The 22,145-nt window shown below is 45.6% G+C and overlaps 1 protein-coding gene across 3 annotated transcripts in view; it reads right to left on the reverse strand.

Annotated features, from left to right (window-relative positions):
* The window catches only part of SERGEF (secretion regulating guanine nucleotide exchange factor), a 183,833-nt gene extending 165,680 nt beyond the window's left edge, over positions 1–18,153 (reverse strand). For 2 of the 3 annotated variants that reach the window (XM_045825508.1, XM_045825510.1), the window contains exons 1-6: positions 17,886–18,016; positions 14,150–14,285; positions 12,064–12,219; positions 9,805–9,899; positions 5,276–5,336; positions 1,113–1,226 (exon numbers count right to left, since the gene is read on the reverse strand). In XM_045825508.1, the coding sequence (XP_045681464.1) occupies positions 1,113–1,226; positions 5,276–5,336; positions 9,805–9,899; positions 12,064–12,219; positions 14,150–14,285; positions 17,886–17,999 (676 nt within the window). In that variant the 5' untranslated portion in view covers positions 18,000–18,016. Of the gene's footprint in view, positions 1–1,112; positions 1,227–5,275; positions 5,337–9,804; positions 9,900–12,063; positions 12,220–14,149; positions 14,286–17,885; positions 18,017–18,050 lie in introns of those variants that run through there. The other variant, XM_045825509.1, reaches the window with a different exon arrangement.
* Positions 18,154–22,145: the final 3,992 nt, after the last annotated feature.

A 22,145-nucleotide genomic window follows, 5' to 3' on the forward strand; every position in this document is an offset into this window, starting at 1 on the left:
GTAGACTTCGTGGTCACCTGGGCTAGAGAAATTCAGTCATTCTGTAACTCTTTTTTCCAACACGTCTGCTTAATTAACTAGTGTATCAATAAAATGCCCCTCGACCTTAGAGTATCCTGTGGAATGAGAAAGGGAAAAGGCGGATGTTTCTACCACATTCCCCAGAGGGAAAGTGCTGGGCCCCTAGTGGCCAGGTGAGGAGGGACACCCGGGGTTCCAGCTCCAAACAGAGGGTGGCGAGGTAAGAAGGCAGAATGAACAATGAAAGACTTTGAGGGCAGGAAGTTGATGATCTATTCTAACGTCTCCTCAGAAAACTCCCCTAATTCAATTCTGAATCTAAGCTGTGCCCTGAGCAGATCTCAAACAGGTTGTTCAAATCAAATCAAATCAAAACACTTCTCAATTCCTTCTAGTTACAGTTCCGTGCTAAAATAGAAAACAGACACAGTTCCTGCCCTGAAAAAACTCAGAATCTTTGGCGTGTGGGAAAACGTATAAACAACTCATCATAACACGATACACTGTGCTATCCACACGTGTGAGAAAATGCAACAGAGGCGGGCAAGAGGAGGGAAGAGTCTTCACCGAGAAAGCCGCACCTGAGCGAGGCCTTAAACAATGATCAGGATTTTCCCAGGGGAACAAGAAGGAAAAGGCAGAGGTAACGGTTTGCCCACAGATACAGAGGAATGAGAAAGCAAGGTACCCACAGCGAGCAGGGACTATCTTGGTGAGGCAGGAAAAAATGCTGTGGGTGTTTTCAGTGTCACGGGAAGTGGACTGCCGGTCCAGCATCCAGTACCTGTCCCCCTCTTAGAGAACCCTCCCCAACTCAACCCCTGGGCTACAGGACGGCTAGTCTCACCCCCAGAGGATGGGGAGGGCTTGCAGGACTTAGAAAAATCAGAATGATTCCAATGTCTTGTACACTGCTCCCCCTGTGGCTTACCCTTCTCTTCCCCACCCCCTTTCTATCACCCTCAAAAATCCCGCCTCTGTTCTGAGCTCCAGGAGAGTAGTTAGAGGTTTGCTGTAAAGGTCTCATCACAGCCAACCATCAGGGTCATAAACTGGGCCTCATAAAGTCTGGCCTATATAAAGGGCCTTACCTGTCACTCTGCTGGGTTCCTTTGCTGTCAAAAACAGTGGGAGAGTCTGCCCAGGGCACAACCGCCGTCCAGAAGATGCCAAGCCGGTTCCCCACTGGAACACGATGCCACTCACTTCCCGATTGAGCAGAAGGAAAAAAGAAGAAAATGTGTATTTGGATAAGACCAGATGGGTCTTTGAACCTCACCACCGTGGGAGATTCCCAATTCAGTCTCCGCTAACACATGTATTACAGAGAAGCTCCTCGCTTCAAGGGCCCTGTGACTGGTCACAGGGTTCACCACAACACCAACCACAAACCCACTCTTTAGAGCAACCTGAGACCACCAGAGAAAACTCCAACGTAGTAAAACTCCCTCCAAAAAATGCCAGGACACTCCTGCATGGTCAAATTCCTGATGATGCCTTGTTCATGACTGACCTGAAAAGGTCACTGAGACTCCAGAAGAAGCAGGAAAGGACCTAGAAGATGAGCAAGTCCATTCCTGACATTTATTTACTAGATGAGAAAACTGAGACCCTGAAGAGGGGGTGTGGTTTGGCATACAAGGAGCTAGTGGCAGAGAAACTGCTAGAACTCGGCTCTCCTAACACCGAATGTTGTGCTCTTTCTACTACACCAAGATGAACTCAGAGATTTCTCTGCTAAATAAATGTATGACTGCAAGACAGCTTCTTAATAAATAGCCACTATTTCAGTGGGATGGGCTTTTATTTCCCTGTCCACTGAATCTAACTCATGTCCCCATGTTCTGCACCTCATACAAATGCACACATGAAATTTTACATATTTGGTCTACAGTCAGATGTGTGTACCTGGGATCTGTCACCCAAAAGCAACATTAAGGTTCTGTTCCTCTGGAAATATTCTATGACCTATGGTCCTTAAGGTGTAACCAGACAAGCCTGCTTTGTGAAATGTAAGTGATGATGACCAAGCACAGTGTAAGCAAAACGTGGTGTTGAAATAAGTCGAAAGTTAACATGTCTTTAACAAATCAATTGCAAGGGGAAAAAAGACAGGAAAAGGAATTTATAGACTAAAAGTGACTTGATATATCTGATAAAGGATTACTATTCAGAATATATCAAGAACTCCTAAAACTCCACACAAAAACAAACGACCTTATTTAAAAATAAGTAAAGGACTTGAAAGAACATTTTCCAAAGAAAATACACAAATAGCCAATAAGCACATGAAAAGATACTCAACGTCACTCATCATTAGGGAAATGCAAATCAAAACCGCCATGAGGTGTCCACACGCGTGAGGGTGTATACTGTTTCCAAACAAAACAGAAAATGACCAGTGTTGGTGAGGCTGTAAGGAAATCTGGGAATCCTTGCACACTGTTGGGGGGAAGGTGTATATGGTTGTCTCACCCCTGTGCTGCACACCTGAAACTCACACAGAATAATACTGAATGTAAACTGTAACTGAAAATTAATTTTCTTTAAAAATGGTACAGCAATTATGGAAAACAGCAAGTATGGCAGTTCCTCAAAAAAGTAAAAGTAGAATTACTATTGATTGGACAATTCTATTTCTGGGTACATATCCTAAAAAATTGGAAGCAGGGTCTCCAAGGGATGTTGTATAACCATGTGCATAGCTGCCTTATTCACAACAGCTCGAATGTGAAAGCAACCCAGGTGGCCATCCACAGAGAAATGGAACAGGCAAATGCAGCACACACACAGTGAAATTATTCAGCCTTAAAAATGAAGGAAATTCGGACACCTGCTATGACATGGATAGACCTCGGGAACATTACACTGAGTGAAAGAAGCCACAAAGAGACTGATATTGTGGGATTCCATTTCCGTGGGGTGCCCGTATGAGCAGTCAAAGTCATGGAGGCAGAAAGCAGAGTGGTGGTTGCCAGGCCTGGGCGAGAGGGAATGGGAGTCATGGTTTAGTGCGCAGTTTCGGTTTTGCAAGATGGAAAAAGCTCCAGAGATAAATAGTGGTCACAGCTGCACAATAATGTGAACGTACTTAAAACCACTCACCTGTGCACTTAAAAAAATGGTTAAGATGGTATATTTTGTTATGTATTTTAGCAGGATAAAAATTTTTAAAGACATAAGTATTTTTAAAAGACACAAACTTGAGATACATATCAACCAATCGCAATGTACACACCTAATTTAGACCTTGATTCAAACAAACTATAAAATATATGTATTTTTTGAGACAGGGAAATGTAAATGCTGATTGGATATAGTTTGATAGAATTACAGAATTATTTTTGCAGGGATGATGATGGTATTTTGGTAATGTTTTCAGAAAGCGTCCCCATCTTTCAGAAACACATGCAGAAATAGTTACAAAATGAATGGGGGAGGGGAGGATTTAACAATTAACTTAATCAAACCCATCACAGAAACTGTGCTGCTTTGTAAGAGTGTAATTACTACCATACAACTCAGCAATCACACTCCTGGGCATTTATCCCAGAGAAATGAAAATTTATGTTCACATAAAAACTTGTCCACAAATGTTTATAGCTTTATTCTTAATCGCCTAAAACTGGAAACAAGCAGATGTTCTTTGATGGGTGACTGGCTCAGCAAAGTGTGGTTGTTACGGACTGAATTATGTCCCCCAAAAACTCACGTTGAATCCCCAACCCACGATGTGGCTGCATTTGGGGACAGGGCCTGTAAGGAGGCCACGAAGATTGAATGGGTCACAGGAGTGAGGCCTTAACCTGATAGAGCTGGAGGCCTCATAAGAAGAGAAATAACCAGAGGCCAGTCTCTGCCCATGCGCATGTAAGGGAAAGGCCACGTGAGGACAGTGAGAAAGCATCCATCTTACAAGTCAGTCGAGAAGAGAGGTCTCACCAGAAACCAGTTCTCACAGCACCGTGACCTTGGACTTCTAGTCTCCATCGCTATGGGGAAATACCCTCCTGCTGTTTGAGCCCCACGGTCTGTGGTATTTTGTTATGGCAGCCTGAGCTACTCCAGTGGGACCTCTATGCCATGAGATACTGCCCAGCAGTAAAAAAGGGCTACATTACTGATACTCAAAATTTGGATGAATCTCCAGGGATTCATGCTAAGCCAAAAACCCAACCCCAAAAGGCTGGATCCTCTGCGATGCCATTTATATAACATTCTTGAAATGCCAGTGTTACAGAGGTGGAGAGCAGAAGAGCAGTTGTCAGGAGCTAAGAAGGGAATGGGGCTGGTAGAAAGTGAGTGTGGCTATGAAGGGTGGCACGTGGCTCCCCGTGACAACGAAACTGTTCTTGTCTTGACTGTGGTACCAGGACAGCTGCACTGTTGTCCTACAGATACTACTGGGAGAAGCTGGGGAAAGAGTGCACGAGTGATTTCTTACAACTGCATGTGTGTCTGTAATTATCTCCAAAAAAAGTTAATTTTTTTAACTATAGTCAATACTAAGCCCCCATCAGCACAGCGCGGCACCACACTCTTCCTCGCCTCCTCTCCTCTCCCCACTCCACATCTGGACTCACCAAATGCTTGAGCCTCAGCGGCCACAGCAGGTTAGGGCTGTCCTCCCGCCCAGGAGTGGGAGCAGAGAAACGAGCAAGGGAGAGAGAAAAGGGTCACTGCTCTTCCACCAGCCACTGCCCCTCTCCACTCATCACCCTCAACCTCACACGCACTGTCAGCCCCACCTCCACCACCCTCCCATGGTCCAGGAGACAAGCTCATCTGAAGCCTTTAAATTAGTAAACATTAAAATCCCACTGGTGCAGTCACGGCAAGAAAGTGGGCCCTGGAAACCAGACCATCCCAGACCCTGACCCCAGCTCCACCTTCTGCTACGTTATTCCCTGTGCAAACCTCGACGAGCACGTTGGCTTCTCTGGACTCAGTTTCTTCATGTATAAAAATGTAAGTCACATCACTGCATGGCTGTGAGGATTAAATGAGGTACTGACTAAGTCAAGAGAGTGCAGCCTCACGCCTGGAACATAATGAAGAGCTGAAATTTTTCATTTCCTTCCTCCCTACCTGCTGAAGGCTTTCCCACATGACTTTGACCTTATGTCCCCTCCTTTTCATCAGAAGTGCAGCAAAGCAGGACTCTCTGAGTTACTCCTTAAAGTTTATTTCTCCTAAAGCTCTGTTTCTCCTTATCACACACAACTAGTTAGAAAAATAAAAGCAAAATGATCACCTGTAGCGGCTAACGCATGCCTCAGTCCAGCAGCAATGCTAACAACCTTCTCTCTCAGGAGCTGTCAAAACAGAGAAAAGGATTGATATCTCAGAGTCATCCATCTACAAAATGTTATGTGATTGCTGCCCAAGTGCACCGCAGCAGGGCGCTCATTATGTGTCTGACTGGTTTAGAGCTCCCAGCCAGCAACATTTCCACTCATAAATACCTCCATGTGCATCCCTAAAAGACAAAAATCTCTTAAAAATATCATATCACAGTGCCTCTCAGGGATGGGGGACCTGCAGGTTCATCCAATCCAAGGGTTGATGAGTGTTTTCTATCATGTGACAGACAGTAAATACTTTAGACTTTGCAGGCCATGAGGTTTCCATCACACTACTCTACTCTGCCATTGTAAGTAACATAAAGACCGCCAGAGACAATACATGAATGAATGGGTGTGGCTGTGGCCCAATAAAACTTTATTGAACAAGGGCTCTAGTTTGCAGACATTTGATCTAGTCCAATCCTCATCCAATACTAGAAACCGCTCCACAGCACCCCACCAAGTGGCCATCAACCCCTGCCAACCACCTACTTCTGGTGACACAGGCTCGCTGCCTCCCCAGGTACCTGTTCTATTTATGTCCTTAGGTGAAGCCAAACCTCTCTGCCTATAGCTTCTGACAACGTTTCCAAATATGTGAAGACAGTTGTCACGTCCTAACACGCCTTGTGGTGGTTTTAAAAATAGGTCCTCACATTCATTGAGACCCCCTTCCCTCAAGGTGCTCAGCTTAATCCCCCCCTGGCTGAGGGTAGGCTAGACTTACGGACTTCTTTCCAGGGAACAGAACAAGGAAGCGATGAGGGGCTCAGATACGAGGTGATAAAAGGCATTGCGGCTTCCCGCCTGGCCTCGAGGGGGAAGAAAGCCAGAGGCCAGGCCTGAACAGTCCAACAGAGAGGCCCATGTGGCAAGGAACTGAGGCCTCCTGCCAGGCAAGAGAGATAGAAGTGGATCTGCTGGTAGAAGTGGACCCGCCAGCCCAGTCACGCCTTCAGCAGGCCCCGGCTGACGTCCTGACTGTAACTCCATGAGAGACCTGCTAACCTGTTCCCAGGTTCCTGACCCTCAGAAACGATGAGATAATAAATGTTTGTTGTTTTAAGCTGATAAATTTGAAGCTCCTTTATTTCAAGCACTAGATAACTAATACATTTCTCTCTTTTAGACCAAACATCCCTATTCCATCAGCCATCACCCAATTTGAAATTCCTTCCACTCTTTGTTCCACTCCTCTAAGTAAGCTCTGATTACTCAGTCTCTCTTTTTGAAAGGTTCTGTATATGCATCCCTCACAGGCCCAATGGCACTTAGCTATATTTCTTTATTTACAGACCCACTGTGTCTCTCTAAACCAGGACTCTCAGGGCAGGGTCTGAGTCTTATTCAGCTTTATGCCCAGGGCCTGCGCACCAAATGCACAACAGAACACAAGACCCTGGATGCAGCCGCCTAGCACAAAGAACAGGGCTCTGGCCTCCCTTCTTCTGGAGATTCTATTTCTGTTAATGTAGCCTTACAATCACATTAGCTTTGGGGGAGATCAAACTGTACTGCTAATATAATTTGAACATATTGTCCTATAAAATGTTTTTTCTTTCAAAATTAACTAACAGGCTTTAATGTGGATTCAATCTCTTCGACATCTTCAACTCACCACTATTCCTTCCTCTCCATTCCCACTTCCACTGCTTTGGTTCGGACCATGATCATCTCTTGTCTGAATTATTAGCAAGAGTTTCCTGGGTAATCTTCCTTCAATCCATCCTCCGCACTACCCTGGTCAGAACCCTCCTGGCCACACTGTTCTCACCACTTGTCATGCTCTACCTGCCCAACCGCCCCTCCCCACCGGCACTTCCACCCTTCCTGATACTCCAGCCCAACTGAACCGCCTGCAGTACCTCAGACCCTCCGGTTTTATGCTTACATGGTTCCTCCTGTCTGGAATGCTCTTCTTCTGCACCCACTCTGTGCATCCTATCTCAAGTCAGGTAAACTTCTACTCAACTTTCAAGAGTCAGCACAAGCCTGTTCTCACCCCACTTTCCCCTACGAAGAAGAGTTCGGTACTCCCTCCTTTGAGGCTATACATAGTTACCGCAGTTCTAACATGGCGATGCATTTAGGTGTTTCTGTGCCCTCACACATTAGGATTGGATCTTACTCAGCTTTGTCCCCCCGGTCTAAACACAGCACATAGACCATTAAATAAATGAATGAATTTCTGTAACATTTCACTTTGGCACTTTCCTCCCATTGTTCCATAGGACACAGAACGTTTCCCTCCTGGTTCTGTCAACTGATGTATTTGAACCACTGCTCTCCTCTGTCTTCTTCAGCCATGTGACTTAAATGAAACTAGCTATAATTTAAACATAGGTTCTTTAAAAGCCATCTATTTATTAATGTAATTAGAAGCAGTAACACTTCCTACAACAGAGACTGCAGAATCTAGAGTCCGTGTATAACGTGTGGTGCAGACTGAATGTTTGTGTTCTCCCAAAATTCATCTATTATGACCTATTACCCAATTGGTGGCATTGGGGTGGCGTCTTTAGGAGGTGGTTAGGTCATGAGGGCAGAGCACCCACAAATGGGGTTAGTGCTACTCTAAGAAAGATCCCCGAGAGCTCCTCTGCCCCTTCCGCCGTGAAGGCATGCAGCAAGAACGCAGCCGCCTGTGGACCAGGAGGCGAGCCCTCACCAGACACCAAACTGCAAGCTCCCTGATCTTGTGCTTCCTGGCTTCCAGAAATGTGAACAATGAATGCTGGTTATTTAAGCCACCTAGTTGATGGTATTTCTGTTATTGCAGCTCAAACAGACTAAAACACCATGGAAACCATGACCGCAAACAATAGCCCCACAGTCCAGCAACCGTAGTTCTGCAGGATCACAGGAGCAGACCAAGCTCCCGCCAGTGAAAACAGATCTCCCACTCTCGAGCCAGACTTTTAGGAAAGCAGAGAAGAGTGGAGCAGCTTAGGGAGCAAAACTCATTTTTGATCCAGGCATATTTCCTTAAAAATATTCCATAGTCCTGTTATGATCACTTACAATATAAACTTCACCAAAATGTGCACCTTTGAAGTGTGATGCAATGAAAAGAGCCCTGAACTCGGGCCGGGAGTCCTATGGTTCTAAACTCATGCCGTCCGATGTGGCAGCCACTGGCTACATGGGACTGCTGAACATGGGACCACTGAACATGGGACTGCTGAACATGGGACTGAGGAACGTGGGACTGTGGAACATGGGACTGAGGAACATGGGACTGAGGAACATGGGACTGAGGAACATGGGACTGCTGAACATGGGACTGAGGAACATGGGACTGAGGAACATGGGACTGCTGAACATGGGACCGCTGAACAAGGAACTGCTGAACATGGGACTGAGGAACATGGGACTGAGGAACATGGGACTGAGGAACATGGGACTGCAGAACATGGGACTGAGGAACATGGGACTGCTGAACAACTGAAAAGTGACTGGATGGAACTGAGACACACTGTCACTAAAAAGTATACACCCGACTTCAGCTTAACATCAAATAAAAATATAGAATGTCTCATGAATGAATTTATATATTAATGGCATATAAAATGAAATGATAATAGTTTGGATATATTGGATCAATTTAGAAGTCATGAAAATTTCACCTACATGCCACAACATGGATGGAACTTACAAACATCAGGTGAAACGAAAAAGGCAGACACAGAAGACCACACACTGTGTAACTGCACTTACACAAAATGCCCAGAACAGGCAAGTCCACAGAGATAGACCGGCGGTTGCTGAGGGCCCTGGGGAGGGGAGAATAAGAAGCGACTGCTACAGGGTACACAGTCTTTCCTGGTAGTGAAAACGCTCCAAAATTAGACCATGCTGAAGGCTGCCCTTCTCTGTGAACATACTAAAAACCACCAAATGACATGTTTTCAAAAGGTAAATGTAAGGTATGTGACTTACATCTCCATGTAGTTGTTATTTTTAAAATTAATGTCACTTGTTTCTCTTTGCTTTTGTAAATGGTACTACTGGAAATCTTTAAGTTACACACGTGGCTCTCATTCTATTTCTATCAGATGACACTGGCTTACACTGTCTGCCCAGCTTGGTGCCTTAGGTAAGTCCCTTCTGTCTGGACCTGCTTCTAACATAGTATCCATTATCACTAGTTTTAGAATTGAAAAAAGTCACTAGTGTCTTTAAAAGATACATTACCTTTATTGTTTTACTTCAGAAAAATGTATAATGTGTATGAGGACTAAACAGAGGTTTTTTTGACTAACAACCTTCATTCCCACCCCCAACCTATTTTTTCCTAGAAAAAATCTAAGTTTTTCAACTTAAATTTTAACTACCCCATGGGCTTTCAAGGACCCAGCCCGTCTGGGGAGGAATGACTGTAATACCCGGGAAATCTTTAACAGGACAGGGCAAGATGAATATTAGGTGCTGTCCTTACCTCAATGGCCTGGGGAACCAGGCATCTTCGAGGCCCATGAGGAACCCCTAACTGGCCAAAGGAGTTGGATCCACATGATAGAACTTGACCATTTTCTGCAAAACACAAATGCTTAAATTACAATCCAAGTACTAAGATATCTGTGACCAGTGGGTAAATGCTGAAGGAGCAACGGCAGTGAGAGGAGGGAGTGAGCGCCCTGCGCTTCAGCACATTCACACCACGTCCCTGCTTTTATTGTTCCCTAGGAATGAAGACACTGGGTACCGGGCTGTTTCACAGACTGTGCATTACGCTGGCTCGTGACGGACGAGCTGTGCAGAACACCTAGCCCCAGTGCTCAGTGCTGGAATAGGAGGATGCTCATTCCCCCCTTTTCATGCTTCCATGTAACACAATTTCCATTATTTAACACTTCAGGCTTTCTCCCTGCCCTTCCCATACTCACTGCTTTCTAGGAGAGGAGGGGTAAGCTCACCAGGTGGTGAGTTCAGGACAAAGAAGGAACAGGCCACGTGTGGCTTGGCCCCTTCCTCTCACGCATTCTGGGCTGACGCGTAGTAAGGGTTTCCCCTGTGGGGAAGGCCTAGAGTTCGGGGGTAAGTTTGGATCAAAGGAATGTTAGCAGAACCCCTTGGCCTGACAATAAACCCTGGCCTCCCACTCAGCCTTTACTGGTAAAAAGCCAAGAGTGTGCGCTCCACCTGCCCGACAGCTCTCCACCTTTCTCACGACCAGTTCCTAAGACGAACAGTAAACGGTGCTGCCTACTGACTCCCTGCAAGCCCAGCACTGGCCCACAACGAGCACTTCCTAAGTGACAGCTATTACTTAGACCCTAATAAACACTACCAAGTGCAGCGCGTGGTACGGAGCCCCTCCCAGAGAGAGATGGTGACACCCTCGTAGGGTTTTAAAGGCAGGACAAGAGTTCGCCAGACAGACAAGAGAGGGAGGGGCGGTTCCAGGTAATACCTGTTGTTATCAGACAGAATAGCCAAGAGGAGACTGAGAGCCAAGGTATCAACAGGAGTAGGTGGGGAACAGTCATCGAAGGCCATGTGCTAAGAAGCTTAGGATGAGCTGTGCATGTGAGAACCCACAGGGGTTTGAGGTGAGGCTGGAGGATGGGCAGGGTTACACGGTCAGAAGATGCCCTTGCCTAAGGACTGTGACAAAGAGAGACCTTAGTCAGAAATTACAGATGGTCTTTTGAATCCAGAATGCCAAACTAGATGGGGCAAAACTACTTCCGGGGAGAAGTCAGCTGACAAAGGATCTGTCATCTGATTCGCAAGAGCATTACAGTGGTCCATCAGTATTTGCAGGGAGTCAGTTCCAGGACCCCCTGCAGATACCAAAACCTGAGGATGCTCAAGCCCCTTATATAAAATAGCATGGAACAAAGCATACAGTTTGCCCTCTGCAGGTGCCAATTCCCAACAATGGACTGAAAGGGCTATGTGTACTACTGTTTTTGATCAGCGCTCGGTTGAATCCACAGATGTGAAACCCACAGATACAGAGGGCCAACTGTATTCTCTTAACCCTTTACCCATATCCCTCTACATCCTATTCTGCTACCTGGCTTCGCAGAGAAGGAACAGTTCTGTCCAACCATATTTATATATTTTTTTAAACCCCTCATTGGGGAAAAAACAACCATCACTGCTGTGTCAGCCTCTGATTTCCTCACACTCCCAACCACGCTCCCCTGTGAGTAACCCTTAGCCGGCACTTCTGGCCAGCTAGCCCAGTCACACAGCTACCGTGAACTTCTGGGACAGCAAGTGGCCACCACAGACAGTCCAGTTCATTCCTCAGTCTCTGGCAAAAGTTTTCTAGCCCACAGTTTTACAGATTTTAGGTATTTATTTTTAGAGAAAGGGGAAGGAAGGAAGAGGGAGTGAGAAACATGAATGTGAGAGAGAAACACTGATCGGTTGCCTCTCGTACACGCCCCAACCAGGGACCAGACCAAACCCACAACCCAGGCATGTGCCCTGACAGGGAATTGAACTGGCAACCTTTGCAGGACTACACCCAACTGAGCCATGCCGGTCAGGACTCCAGCCCAAAGTTTTACTGTTTAAATTCTTCTTGCAGAAGATACCTCGTAACTTTCCTTGACAACCAGAGAGAACATCTGTGTGTGTTTTTAAACACACAGGGGCTCTGATTTAATAAGCATCACCACTACTGTGCTCTTCCCACTCAAAGCCTTTGTGGGGATAAAGACTGGCCCAGGAGTGAACTCACCCGTGAGAATAATGGTAAAGTCCCAGCCACAGGCCACCTGTCGGATGGGACAGCCAAGGAGCAATTTGCAGGGTGTAAAAAACAGAACATCCTCCGTGTGACCAAGCCCCAACTGCCCGTCTTTGTTCAGGCCACAAACAAAAAGACTTCCTCCATCTGCAATACACAAAGACTTTGGTGATACTGTGCAGGAGAAATTATAATTGCCAAAGTAAGCAAAAGGATTTCACTATGTATTTGGAGTTACAAACCCCAACAACCTTTTTCCCCACTCACTTTAATAAGCCACGAATGTTAATGTGCACTGAATCCAATGGCATTTGGGCCAAGGGGCTCAAGTCTAATATCTAAATGGAAACTGCAAGTGCTACGGTGGTAGCCAGCCAATCACCAAATCAGGCATCCACTGCAGCAATACAGCCAACATCTGCTCTGTACGCAGACTGTGCCAGGTGTGGTTCCCAGAGGTGTGTGCATGGGGCCAGCTTATCCTTACGCTCAGTGCCTAGACCCCACAGTACTCTTAGAGGCCCACAGAAATGTTTTTAATTTTAAATTCTTTTAAAATAAGAAAAGGAAATGTAATAATAATGAATATATAATACTAAATCTAGCCTGGATTATATTAAGCTTTATATCAATGCAGTTATAAAATATGATTTTTAATGCTTTTTCATAGAGAAAGGAGTCTACAAAGGCAAAAGTGCTAAGGACTCATAAGAGTCATTACGCAGACACCAACTCAAGGATTCCTCTCATCCGCCGTCACTGTCCCCAGGTAACAGAGGGGAAACGGACTCAGGGGAATGAAGTAACTTGCCCAAGGTCACACAACTAATAAATAGCAGAACCAGGACTTGGACCCAGGCAGTTTCATTCCAGAGTTAACGTTCTTAACCAGGGTGCAATATGCTCTCTTTCACAATATTGTAGCACTTGTAATATGTGTTAAGTCCTATCCTAGGGATTGCAAGGAAAATTTAGGAAAATACAAAGCTCTTGCTTTCAAGGAATATTCAATCTAACCGCAGACTTCTAACTCATATGTTAAAGTTAAATAGCAATATATGGAGTCTGTCTGGAAAAAGTCCAGCCATGGTTAATATAATGGGAATGGTTTGCACAACATCCATGTAACCTGGCAGCCAAGGAGAGCGGACTGGAATGTGCATGTGTGAACAATGATGACTTCACTGTACTAGTCAGTGGGGGTGCGGGGGCAGTGTACACCGTTGAGTGAGCATGTATACCATATGGCCATCACATTCAAAATGACTGAGGGAATATAGCAACAAATCTGCATCAAATTTTGCATTAAGCTTGAACATTCCTCCATGGAAACTATTCAGATGATTCAGAAGGCCACAGCTGTGGGCAACTGGTGACTGGCAGCTTCATCAGGACAACATACATGCCTGCTCACGCATCACATCTTGTATGGAGCTTTCTGGCGAAACATCAAATCGCGCAGGTGACTAAGCCTCCCTATAGCACAGATTTGGCTCCCTGTGACCTCTGGCTTTTCCTGAAACTAAAATCACCTTTGAAAAGGAAGGATATTTCAGACCATTGGTGAGATTCATGAAAATATGACAGGGCAGCTGATGGCAATTAGGAGAACTATGTGAGGTCCCAAGGTGCCTACTTGGAAGGGGACTGAGGCATCATTGTCCTATGTACAATGTTTCTTATATATTGTGTCTTCTTCAATGTCTCTTTTTCATATTACACAGCTGGATACCTTCTGGACAGGCCTCGTATGGTATCCAGTGTGATATATGTTGCAGCTCTGCCACTAATTTGTCTTGTAACCTTAAGCAATTTGTTTTCTGTTCCATGCCTCACTTGTGTTACCACACTGGGGGTAGGGGTGGGGGTGAAGAGGTGGGAGCCTGAGGAGAGCCTAGAAGATCTCTGAAGTCCCGTCAGCTCTGACAATCTAGGATTCTCTGGTGATAACTTGGCTCTTCCACAGAAATGTTTTCCTCTGCAAAATACAAGAGGCTGAAAGATGGCAATATGACATCCTAGAGAGAAATGTCTAGCTAAGAAAATGAGGGGCTATTTACTCTTGAAGGAAAGTTACCTGTGATGACAGCAGAGTGGCCCCCTCCTCCCGTGATCCTCCTAACACACACAGGTTTACAGAAGTCATTCAGCTGTTGGGGCAAGAGTACGTCTTCCTTATGGCCAAGGCCAAGTTGCCCGTAGCTATTTGCCCCCTAGGGATAAAATAAAGCAAGGATGAAAAAAGTATGGCAATCCCAACTGTCAATGTTTATTTACCTAGCCCTATCTTCCTCACCCCGACAGTATGTGAGCCTATCTGAGGTTTCATAAACTCATTCTTTAGAGGCTGTTATATGCAACCAACACTTAAATGGCAGCGTCACCCCCAGGACACCACACTATAGGAGACTTAGCATCCACAGCTTATCTGATGATACTCTGCACCTTCCCCTGCCAGCACCCCACCCCCCATATGTTGCTTTTTGGGACAACAGGGGAGTTCTTCTAATAAAAGTTAATTACCTGGAGTGGCTAAGAAAAGAAATAATGAGGGGAAATGGGAACAAGTGGGTGGGAAATATGCTAGGACTAGTTCTTATCCCTTCTCCCCACACCCCACAGGGATAACTGGCAATGACTTTCTGTAATCAAAGTTAGCCAGGATTTTGTGCCCTCGAGCAGGGCACATCACTGTTGTTTCATCTGTAAGTGGAAGAGGTTGGCAATGATCGCTAAGGGCCTTTCCAAGCACTATGTTTTGTGACTCTAAGATTCACGTGGTGAGATCCCTGTAAGGGAACTGATTTCCTTTTGGTGGGCAATATGTCTATCATTATTATACAATAAAGGTCCATAATCCCTAATCTGAAACCCTTGTGGCCAGGTATGAAAAGTAATACGGTATAAAAATCATATACTCTTTTGTAAGGTCTGGGAGCAGCACCCCATAGGCAAAACAGTATTATTCCTGCAGTAAACAGTACACAGATTACACGGACGGTAACAGCTTCACAGTAAGTGGGCAAAGACTGTAAACAGCCTATGTCAGGTTGGTTTGTGGTATTCAGAGCTTTTTGTTTTCAACATGAAGTTAAGAACTTGGGGACCTGCAGAGAGAACCTAATTAAGATTTCAGAATTCCTTTTATAATTTCTCCAAATATCTGCTTCTTGCTGGTTCTTCTCAGAAATGAGTAATAAAACCTTTAAAATGTGTTTGTTTTTAAAATGCCTGATTTAAAACAACTACAAAAAATAATGTATTACATATAAACTCCTGCCCCTTGTGGCCTCTTCTGCAGTCATCTGGGACTGCAAGGACTCCACTCTGGAAGAGCAAGCCATGGTAGGGACACAGACCACCACCGCCCCACGCACCCTCTCCCCCACCCTGCCCCGTCAGAGGCCCTCACGAGCAATATCAGCTGCCAATGACTGAGTGCTTCTCCCTGTGGTGAATAGCATCGCCATTAACTCTCACGACAGCAGAGGAGATAGGAGCTGTCACTCTCTTTGTACAAAGGAAGACTAAGGCTCAGAGAGGTTAAGTAACTTTCCATTGTCACACAGCTAGGTAGGCAACGAGTCAGATGCCCACTCCTTTCATTATACCATACTTTGTCTCCAAGAATAAAGAAAAAAAAAAAAATATATATATATATATAGTGAACCAGCCAAGAACTTACCTGGCTAAAGGCTGACCGTACAACCCTATCAAAAATAGTACCCCCATCACTTTTTTCCACTTTATTTTTCTTCATAGCGCTCCCTGACATTATGTTATATATGTTTACTTATTTACTGTTCTACCTCCTAAAAAGTAAACTCCATCAGGGCAGGAACTTTGTTTTGCTCACTGCTAGTTCCCCTACATCTGAAACTGTGCTGGCCCAGAAAAGGCATGCGTATATTTTATAGTGCATGAATGTAAGCCCCTATGAGTCCCCACCTCGGAAAGAGCAAATGGAAAGCCTGCCGAGTGTGAAGTGTAGGGCACACGCACAGGATCTCTCCCTCAGCCCTGAGACCTCGTGGCTGTCCCATTACCAGGGTTACAGGCCACTGGACAGAAAGTCATACACTGGCATTGTGGAATTCAAAGTATGATACCAAATTTTTGTAATGCGGCCCTAAATCCATGGTAAAGCAAAACAAAAGGAAATTTTAATACAACCTATCATAGCTCTATTTGCCTCTCTTCCTTATAAACACTCCAGATAACACACACACAACACACACACAACTCCAAGGAGGTAAATTCCCTTGTGAGGGACTAAATTGTGTTCCCCTAAAATTCATTTGTTTAAACCCTAACGTCCTGTAACTCAAAACATGACTGTACTTGGAGACAAGGCCTTTAACTGGGTAATTAAGGTTAAATGAGGTCATAGCGATGTAGCCCTAAGCCAGTATGATGGGTGTCCTTATAAGAAGAAACACAGGGCTGCTCTCACAAAGAGAGAAATACAGCTGAGGGCACAGCAAGAAGGCTGCCATGTCTAAGCAAAAGAGAGAGGCCTCAGAAGAAACTCCTACTGACACCTTGATCCTGGACTTCTGACCTCCAGAACTGTGAGAAAATAAATTTCCACTGTTTAAGCCCACCAGTCTATGGGACGTTGTTATGGGAGCCCTAGCAAACTAATACACCCCTCCACACAGATAACGCAGCCAAAAGAACACACCACAGGTCACCAAGCCCAGCAGTGGGTGGGGTAACGTTCAACAGTCTTTTTGTTTCCGTACAGACAAGGCCATGTCTGAAAGGCTTTTTCTGTCAGATGTTTTCTCCATCCACACAGACCCCAGTCTCTGGCCTGGGAAATGCCAAAAACACCACTCACACCGGGCACACATTCAATCCCCAACTCCATCACCAGCTCAGGTACCACCTCAAAGATACTGACAGCCAGACCAGCTCAAGCCACACCACTCTTCCTTCTGTCAGTCTGCAGCCTGACATTCAACAAGTGCTCCCTTGTGCTGATAATTACCTTTGTTAATTAGTGAGCATATATTGGTTTTAACAGCAATATGGGTATCTCCCCACCCCAACCCAGCCCACCCCCATCCCAACTCCTGTTTTTCCCAAAAGGCTAGCACACAGCTCACACACAACAGGTACTCATTCAGTCGTTAGTCAACAAATATTGACTGAGCACCTTACCTTGTCATGTGACAGGCACTGTGAACAAGACAGGCACAGTACCCACCGTTACGGTGCTTGCAGTCTAGCCAAGGAAACTGGCATTAACAATTACACATTTCACTCCAATTGGGATACGTACTATGAAGAATTAAGAAACCACGTCTGCATGTTCCCGTGCATCTGGTCAGGTGCCTGCCATACTCGCCTGAGCCCAGATCCTCCTCCCAGCCCCGACACAAAAAAGACGACCCTGTCTCTCGGGGGCTCCTGTCAAACCCATAACGGCGCAGACTCCCACTTCCCCAATACAGGCAAGATCCTGGTCACAGGAGAATGGCAGCAACTATGCAGGGTCTCTGCCTTGTGCACACACAGCCAAACACTGCAGGCCTCACGAGAAAGGATGCTCCCGCCAGGATGGGGTGGGGCCCGGGAAAGGCCCCATCCTCCGGGCAATGGGAGGGTGAGGAGCACCGGCGACCCACAGGGCTCTCGGACGGAGCGATCCTCTCTCTCCAGAGACATACACGCTGTCTTTCCCGGAGCTCTCGCGGAACCAGACGCTCTGCCCTGGAGACGTTCTTCCCACAAAGCCGCAGCCCCTCCGCTCTGGACCCCATCAGCCAGCAGACCCCCTAAATCACCCCATGAAGACCCTTCCCTACCGCCTTCTCCTCTTCTGCCACCAGCCCAGGATCCTCCAACCCAGAGCCTGAGCGGGGATCGGACCTCCACCACCTAGCCGAGAACTGCCCACGCGGAGGCCGGGGCTCCGGCATCTGTGCGCCCCTCGGTCCCAGCCGCCCGGGCGCGGGGGCGGAGTCACGTACCCAGACGAAGAGCGCGGTCGGAGCTGGGGTAGCATTCAGGACGCTGGGATCCTGCTCCATGGGGGACCCTCCACCGACGCTTCCGGGAGTGGCCAACGCGGAGGGCGGGGCCAACTCGGGGGCGGGGCCAGCGGGAGACCGGGAGGGCTGGAGGGGCGGAGCCGGCGAGCCGCGCCCTCTTGCCGCCGCGAATCAAGAACCTGCGAGAGCCGGGCCGCTGCCTCCCCAGTGGCCCCGGCTCTCTGAGCGTCTCCGCCCCCGGCCTCCCGTTTTGCAGGGTAGCTGTGTCTCTTTGCCTTTATTTTTAGTATTGATTCTAGATGAGAAGGTGCACCATGCTCCTTCACATTTTTATCTCCTGGGAGTCCCACGACAGCCCAGAAGGGCTGACAGGACCTCACCACTTGATGGGTAAGAAACTGAGCCTGGGAAGGGGTGAAAACTGTCCTACCCCAGGGTCTTAGACCGAATTTGTCGTTGGGCTTGCTTTGGTGTGCATTTGCAAAATCTGAGGGAGCTTCTTGGTAGATGAGGATAGGATCTTACTATGGTTGGTGTCGCCCTCAGTGCCTAACATGGAGCAGGAATTTACACTGAGAAGACTGGTTCTCGTGAATTCCTGCTGGGGCAGCCTTCCGACTCTCAGTGCGCCAAGCATGCCCCAGCCCTGATTCCGGTCATCAATACTGGGTAATTTTCACCCAACAAAGATTTTCATATAACATGGCTTTTATAAGACACCCTCATACACTTTTGGTTGGAATCTAAATAAGCACAATTTTCATGAAGGAAAAATGTGGTAATGCATATTAGTAATATGAAGATAGCTTTTACTCAGTAATTCCACATCTGTCCACTTGTCACAAGAAAATAATCACAGCTGTGCATAAAGTCTTAAACTGCAAGTTATTCATTATAGGATTACATATAATTAGGAAAGACGTTACTACCTGGGAGTCCACAAATAAATTGATTAAATTATGGCATAGCAACGCAATAGAATACTATGCTGATATTTTAAAATGTTTTTAAATATATTAAATAAGGGAAATATTCATGCTATCTCGTGCAAGTGTTATATCAATTTTACACACACTCGGGTTGGTGAATTAGGGGTGATTTTTTTTTTTTTACTTTTTTGTGCATAACCCACTTTACTTTGTGAGTACAAATGGGGTCACATTAAGGATAATAATCCATATTCACTAGTTCTTGACCCCTGACACAAGGTGACACAAGCCTCCGGAACTCATTACCCTGTAGGCCTGGGAGCCCTGGGGAGGGTCTGGGGTGAGCTCTTCACCCTTTCTTGTTCTTTCACGCCACCACTCCTCATTGTTTCTGGCTGTAGGACCACTAGAGGGCAGTACCTCACCTTTACCTCTCCAGACTATGGCCATGCTAAGAAAACCACGCTAAAAAATAATAAAAAAAAACTTTAGAGAGTCAAAGCAGCTCTTTGTTCCCCCCGGAACCTTGATGTGCAAAAACTATGCTATGTTTGATGATTGTTTTATAAGACTAGGCTTTTTTGTTCTGACAATTCCTTTCAAGCATGTGTAATAGGATGTAAAAAGGGGACCCTTCCTGTCAGTTTTGGCTGAGAGCCCCCAAAGCAAAAAATGCCAATTACTCTCATATCATAAAGTTAGGTACAAGACCACCAAGCATAACTTGTGAAGGATGTGTCTAGAAACCAGTGTATGCCATCCAGTCTATGAAAAATGTCGGAGAGGCTGAAAAGGAACTCTGATAGGATGTGCAGCAATAGTTAGTTGTCAATGTGCCCTGGCTGGCTCAGTGGTTTGATCACTGGCCTCCAAACCAAAAGGTGGCTTGTTCAATTCCCTGTCAGGACACGTGCCTGGGTTGTGGGCCAGGTCCCCAGTTAGGGGCATGTGAGAGGCAACCTCACACATTGATGTTTCTCTCCCTCTCTTTCTCCTTCCCTTTCACTCTCTCTAAAAATATAAATAAATAAGATCTTTAAAAAAATAGTTGTCAATGTACTGTGAGTCCACACCCATCTCATGCTTAAAGGTGCACTTCAGCAGGGCTATGTAGAGCACATGGTATGTCTCCCTCCAGACTGGGATCCAAACAGGCTGCTGTATGATTTGTGCTGAGAAATCCAATGGCTTATGGCTGGACCACTGCTCTGATAGTTGAGTAAAGAGACATTGATGCTTCAGAGAAGTCTTTCATGCCCAATTTTCCATGACAAAGAATGTCTGAGTGTCTGCCATTTGAGTGTTCCCCATGCATGAACAATTTAGCCAAGGGATTGACTCAGACCCCATCCAAGGAATTCTGGAGGGCTGGAGTGACACTCCAAGACAGCTGACCAGTAGATTCTTAGAGGCTGAGGGAGATGAATTCAACAACCCAGTCAGAGGTACATTTACCCACATCACAAAAAATTAGAAGGTGGAAAGGTCTTCCAAAACGCCCACAGAGAATGAGCCAGCACTAAATACTTACCAAGTACAAAAAGCACTGATGCCACCTCACAACAGTATTAGACACACACACACACACACACACACACACACACACACACACACACAAATCTCCTCCTTTCTACCACCATTCCCTGAGGAGCCAGAGGCATCCTAGTGAGTGGGGAAGGAGGAGAAAGGAAATTAAGAAGCTAAGCACACCCCTTGCTTTCTCAGTTGTAAAGAAGAAAAATGTTAAACTTAGGTAAAGTTTAATGTTTTGAATTGTGGAGAGAGAGAAAGAGATTGATTTGAAGATAAAGACTGAGAGTGAGCAGAAAATTCAAGGCCAGGACCAGAGATTTCATTCAAACGGGCAAAGAGGACCTACTCACAGAGCCAATTTTAATACAGAGAGGGCCTGGGAGGATACAGTTGTTTTCTTATTTCACCCCTTGAATGCACATGCATCAATACTTTAGCTAACTTACAGTTCTAATATTATGTTATATCCCTTAATACAATTACCTGGAAGTGTTCAGATGTTGCAACTATTTCAATTGTGTACATGCCACTGACTAGCCCTTCCCATCAACAGCCTGGTTGAGTTGCAGTTGTTGAATGGGGCTAGGCTTAAACTCTTTGATGGCATAACTTTCACATGCCTGACTCCCCATAAGAGGGAAAGATAAAGTATTTGGGGCCATACAGACTATATCTCTGCACCATACATAGTAGAATATTTTTTATTAGTTTATCTTATTTGATCCTCTATTACTGGTATGGTAAGTATTATTAGGATCATGATTATTTTGCAGATGAGAAAACTTAGGCTCAAAGAAGTGATTTACTCCAAGGTCAGATTTCCATTTTCAATAAAGGCAGATTAACTGACACCAGGTCAATTCTCTCATCAAAACAACTAGAAAAGCTGGGGGAAATAGTTTTAAATCTGTTTCAAGTCATTGGAGAACTATCAAGGCAGCCAGAACTTAAAGGACTAATATCTGGAAGATGAGAGATTATATTTGGCACTTCTTTTCTGCTTGAAGCACTTGCTAATTAGCAAGCAGTGACTTGGAGGCTAATAAACTGGGTGGCTGAAAGCAACAACTGAGAAGCTGAAAACTGAACAGTACTTTAGTAATCTCCTGAAGGTGGGGGAAATGCGAGGGAAGGAGGAGACAAAACTAGGAGTCCAGGGTCCCCAAGAGAAGCCCTGGGACATACCTATTACTTTGCTTTGGAATCAATACAGGGATGCACCCGAAGAGTAGAGGCAAACCGGAAATAGACTGGGCTCACAAAGGCTGAAGTTCAGCTTCAAATTGGCGTAATCTCTAATTGGACTAAGAAGATCCATCCATGCCATTATATACATACTGCCTGCTAGAAGTAAGTTACTTCCCTCTGGAGGAAGATAAAATCATCCAGAAGCTATGGAGGATCTCTGATTAGGCGGGTGATGATATTAATTATTCTTTACATATGGTTAAGGATAATGCATTTCTTTCTATAAAGTCCCCTGGCAACATAATTCCCCCAATAACCCAGTGAAGTAGACCCAGCTCATTTTACAGATAAGGATCACAAGACTGAGACTTCACCAAGAATTCCAAACGATGGTTACTAGGTTACAGGTGTGTTTGGCTTCCTT

The sequence above is a fragment of the Phyllostomus hastatus genome, unplaced genomic scaffold, assembly GCF_019186645.2.
Source record: "Phyllostomus hastatus isolate PE091 unplaced genomic scaffold, TTU_PhHast_1.1 phas_scaffold_585, whole genome shotgun sequence".
Classification (NCBI taxonomy): Eukaryota; Metazoa; Chordata; class Mammalia; order Chiroptera; family Phyllostomidae; genus Phyllostomus; species Phyllostomus hastatus.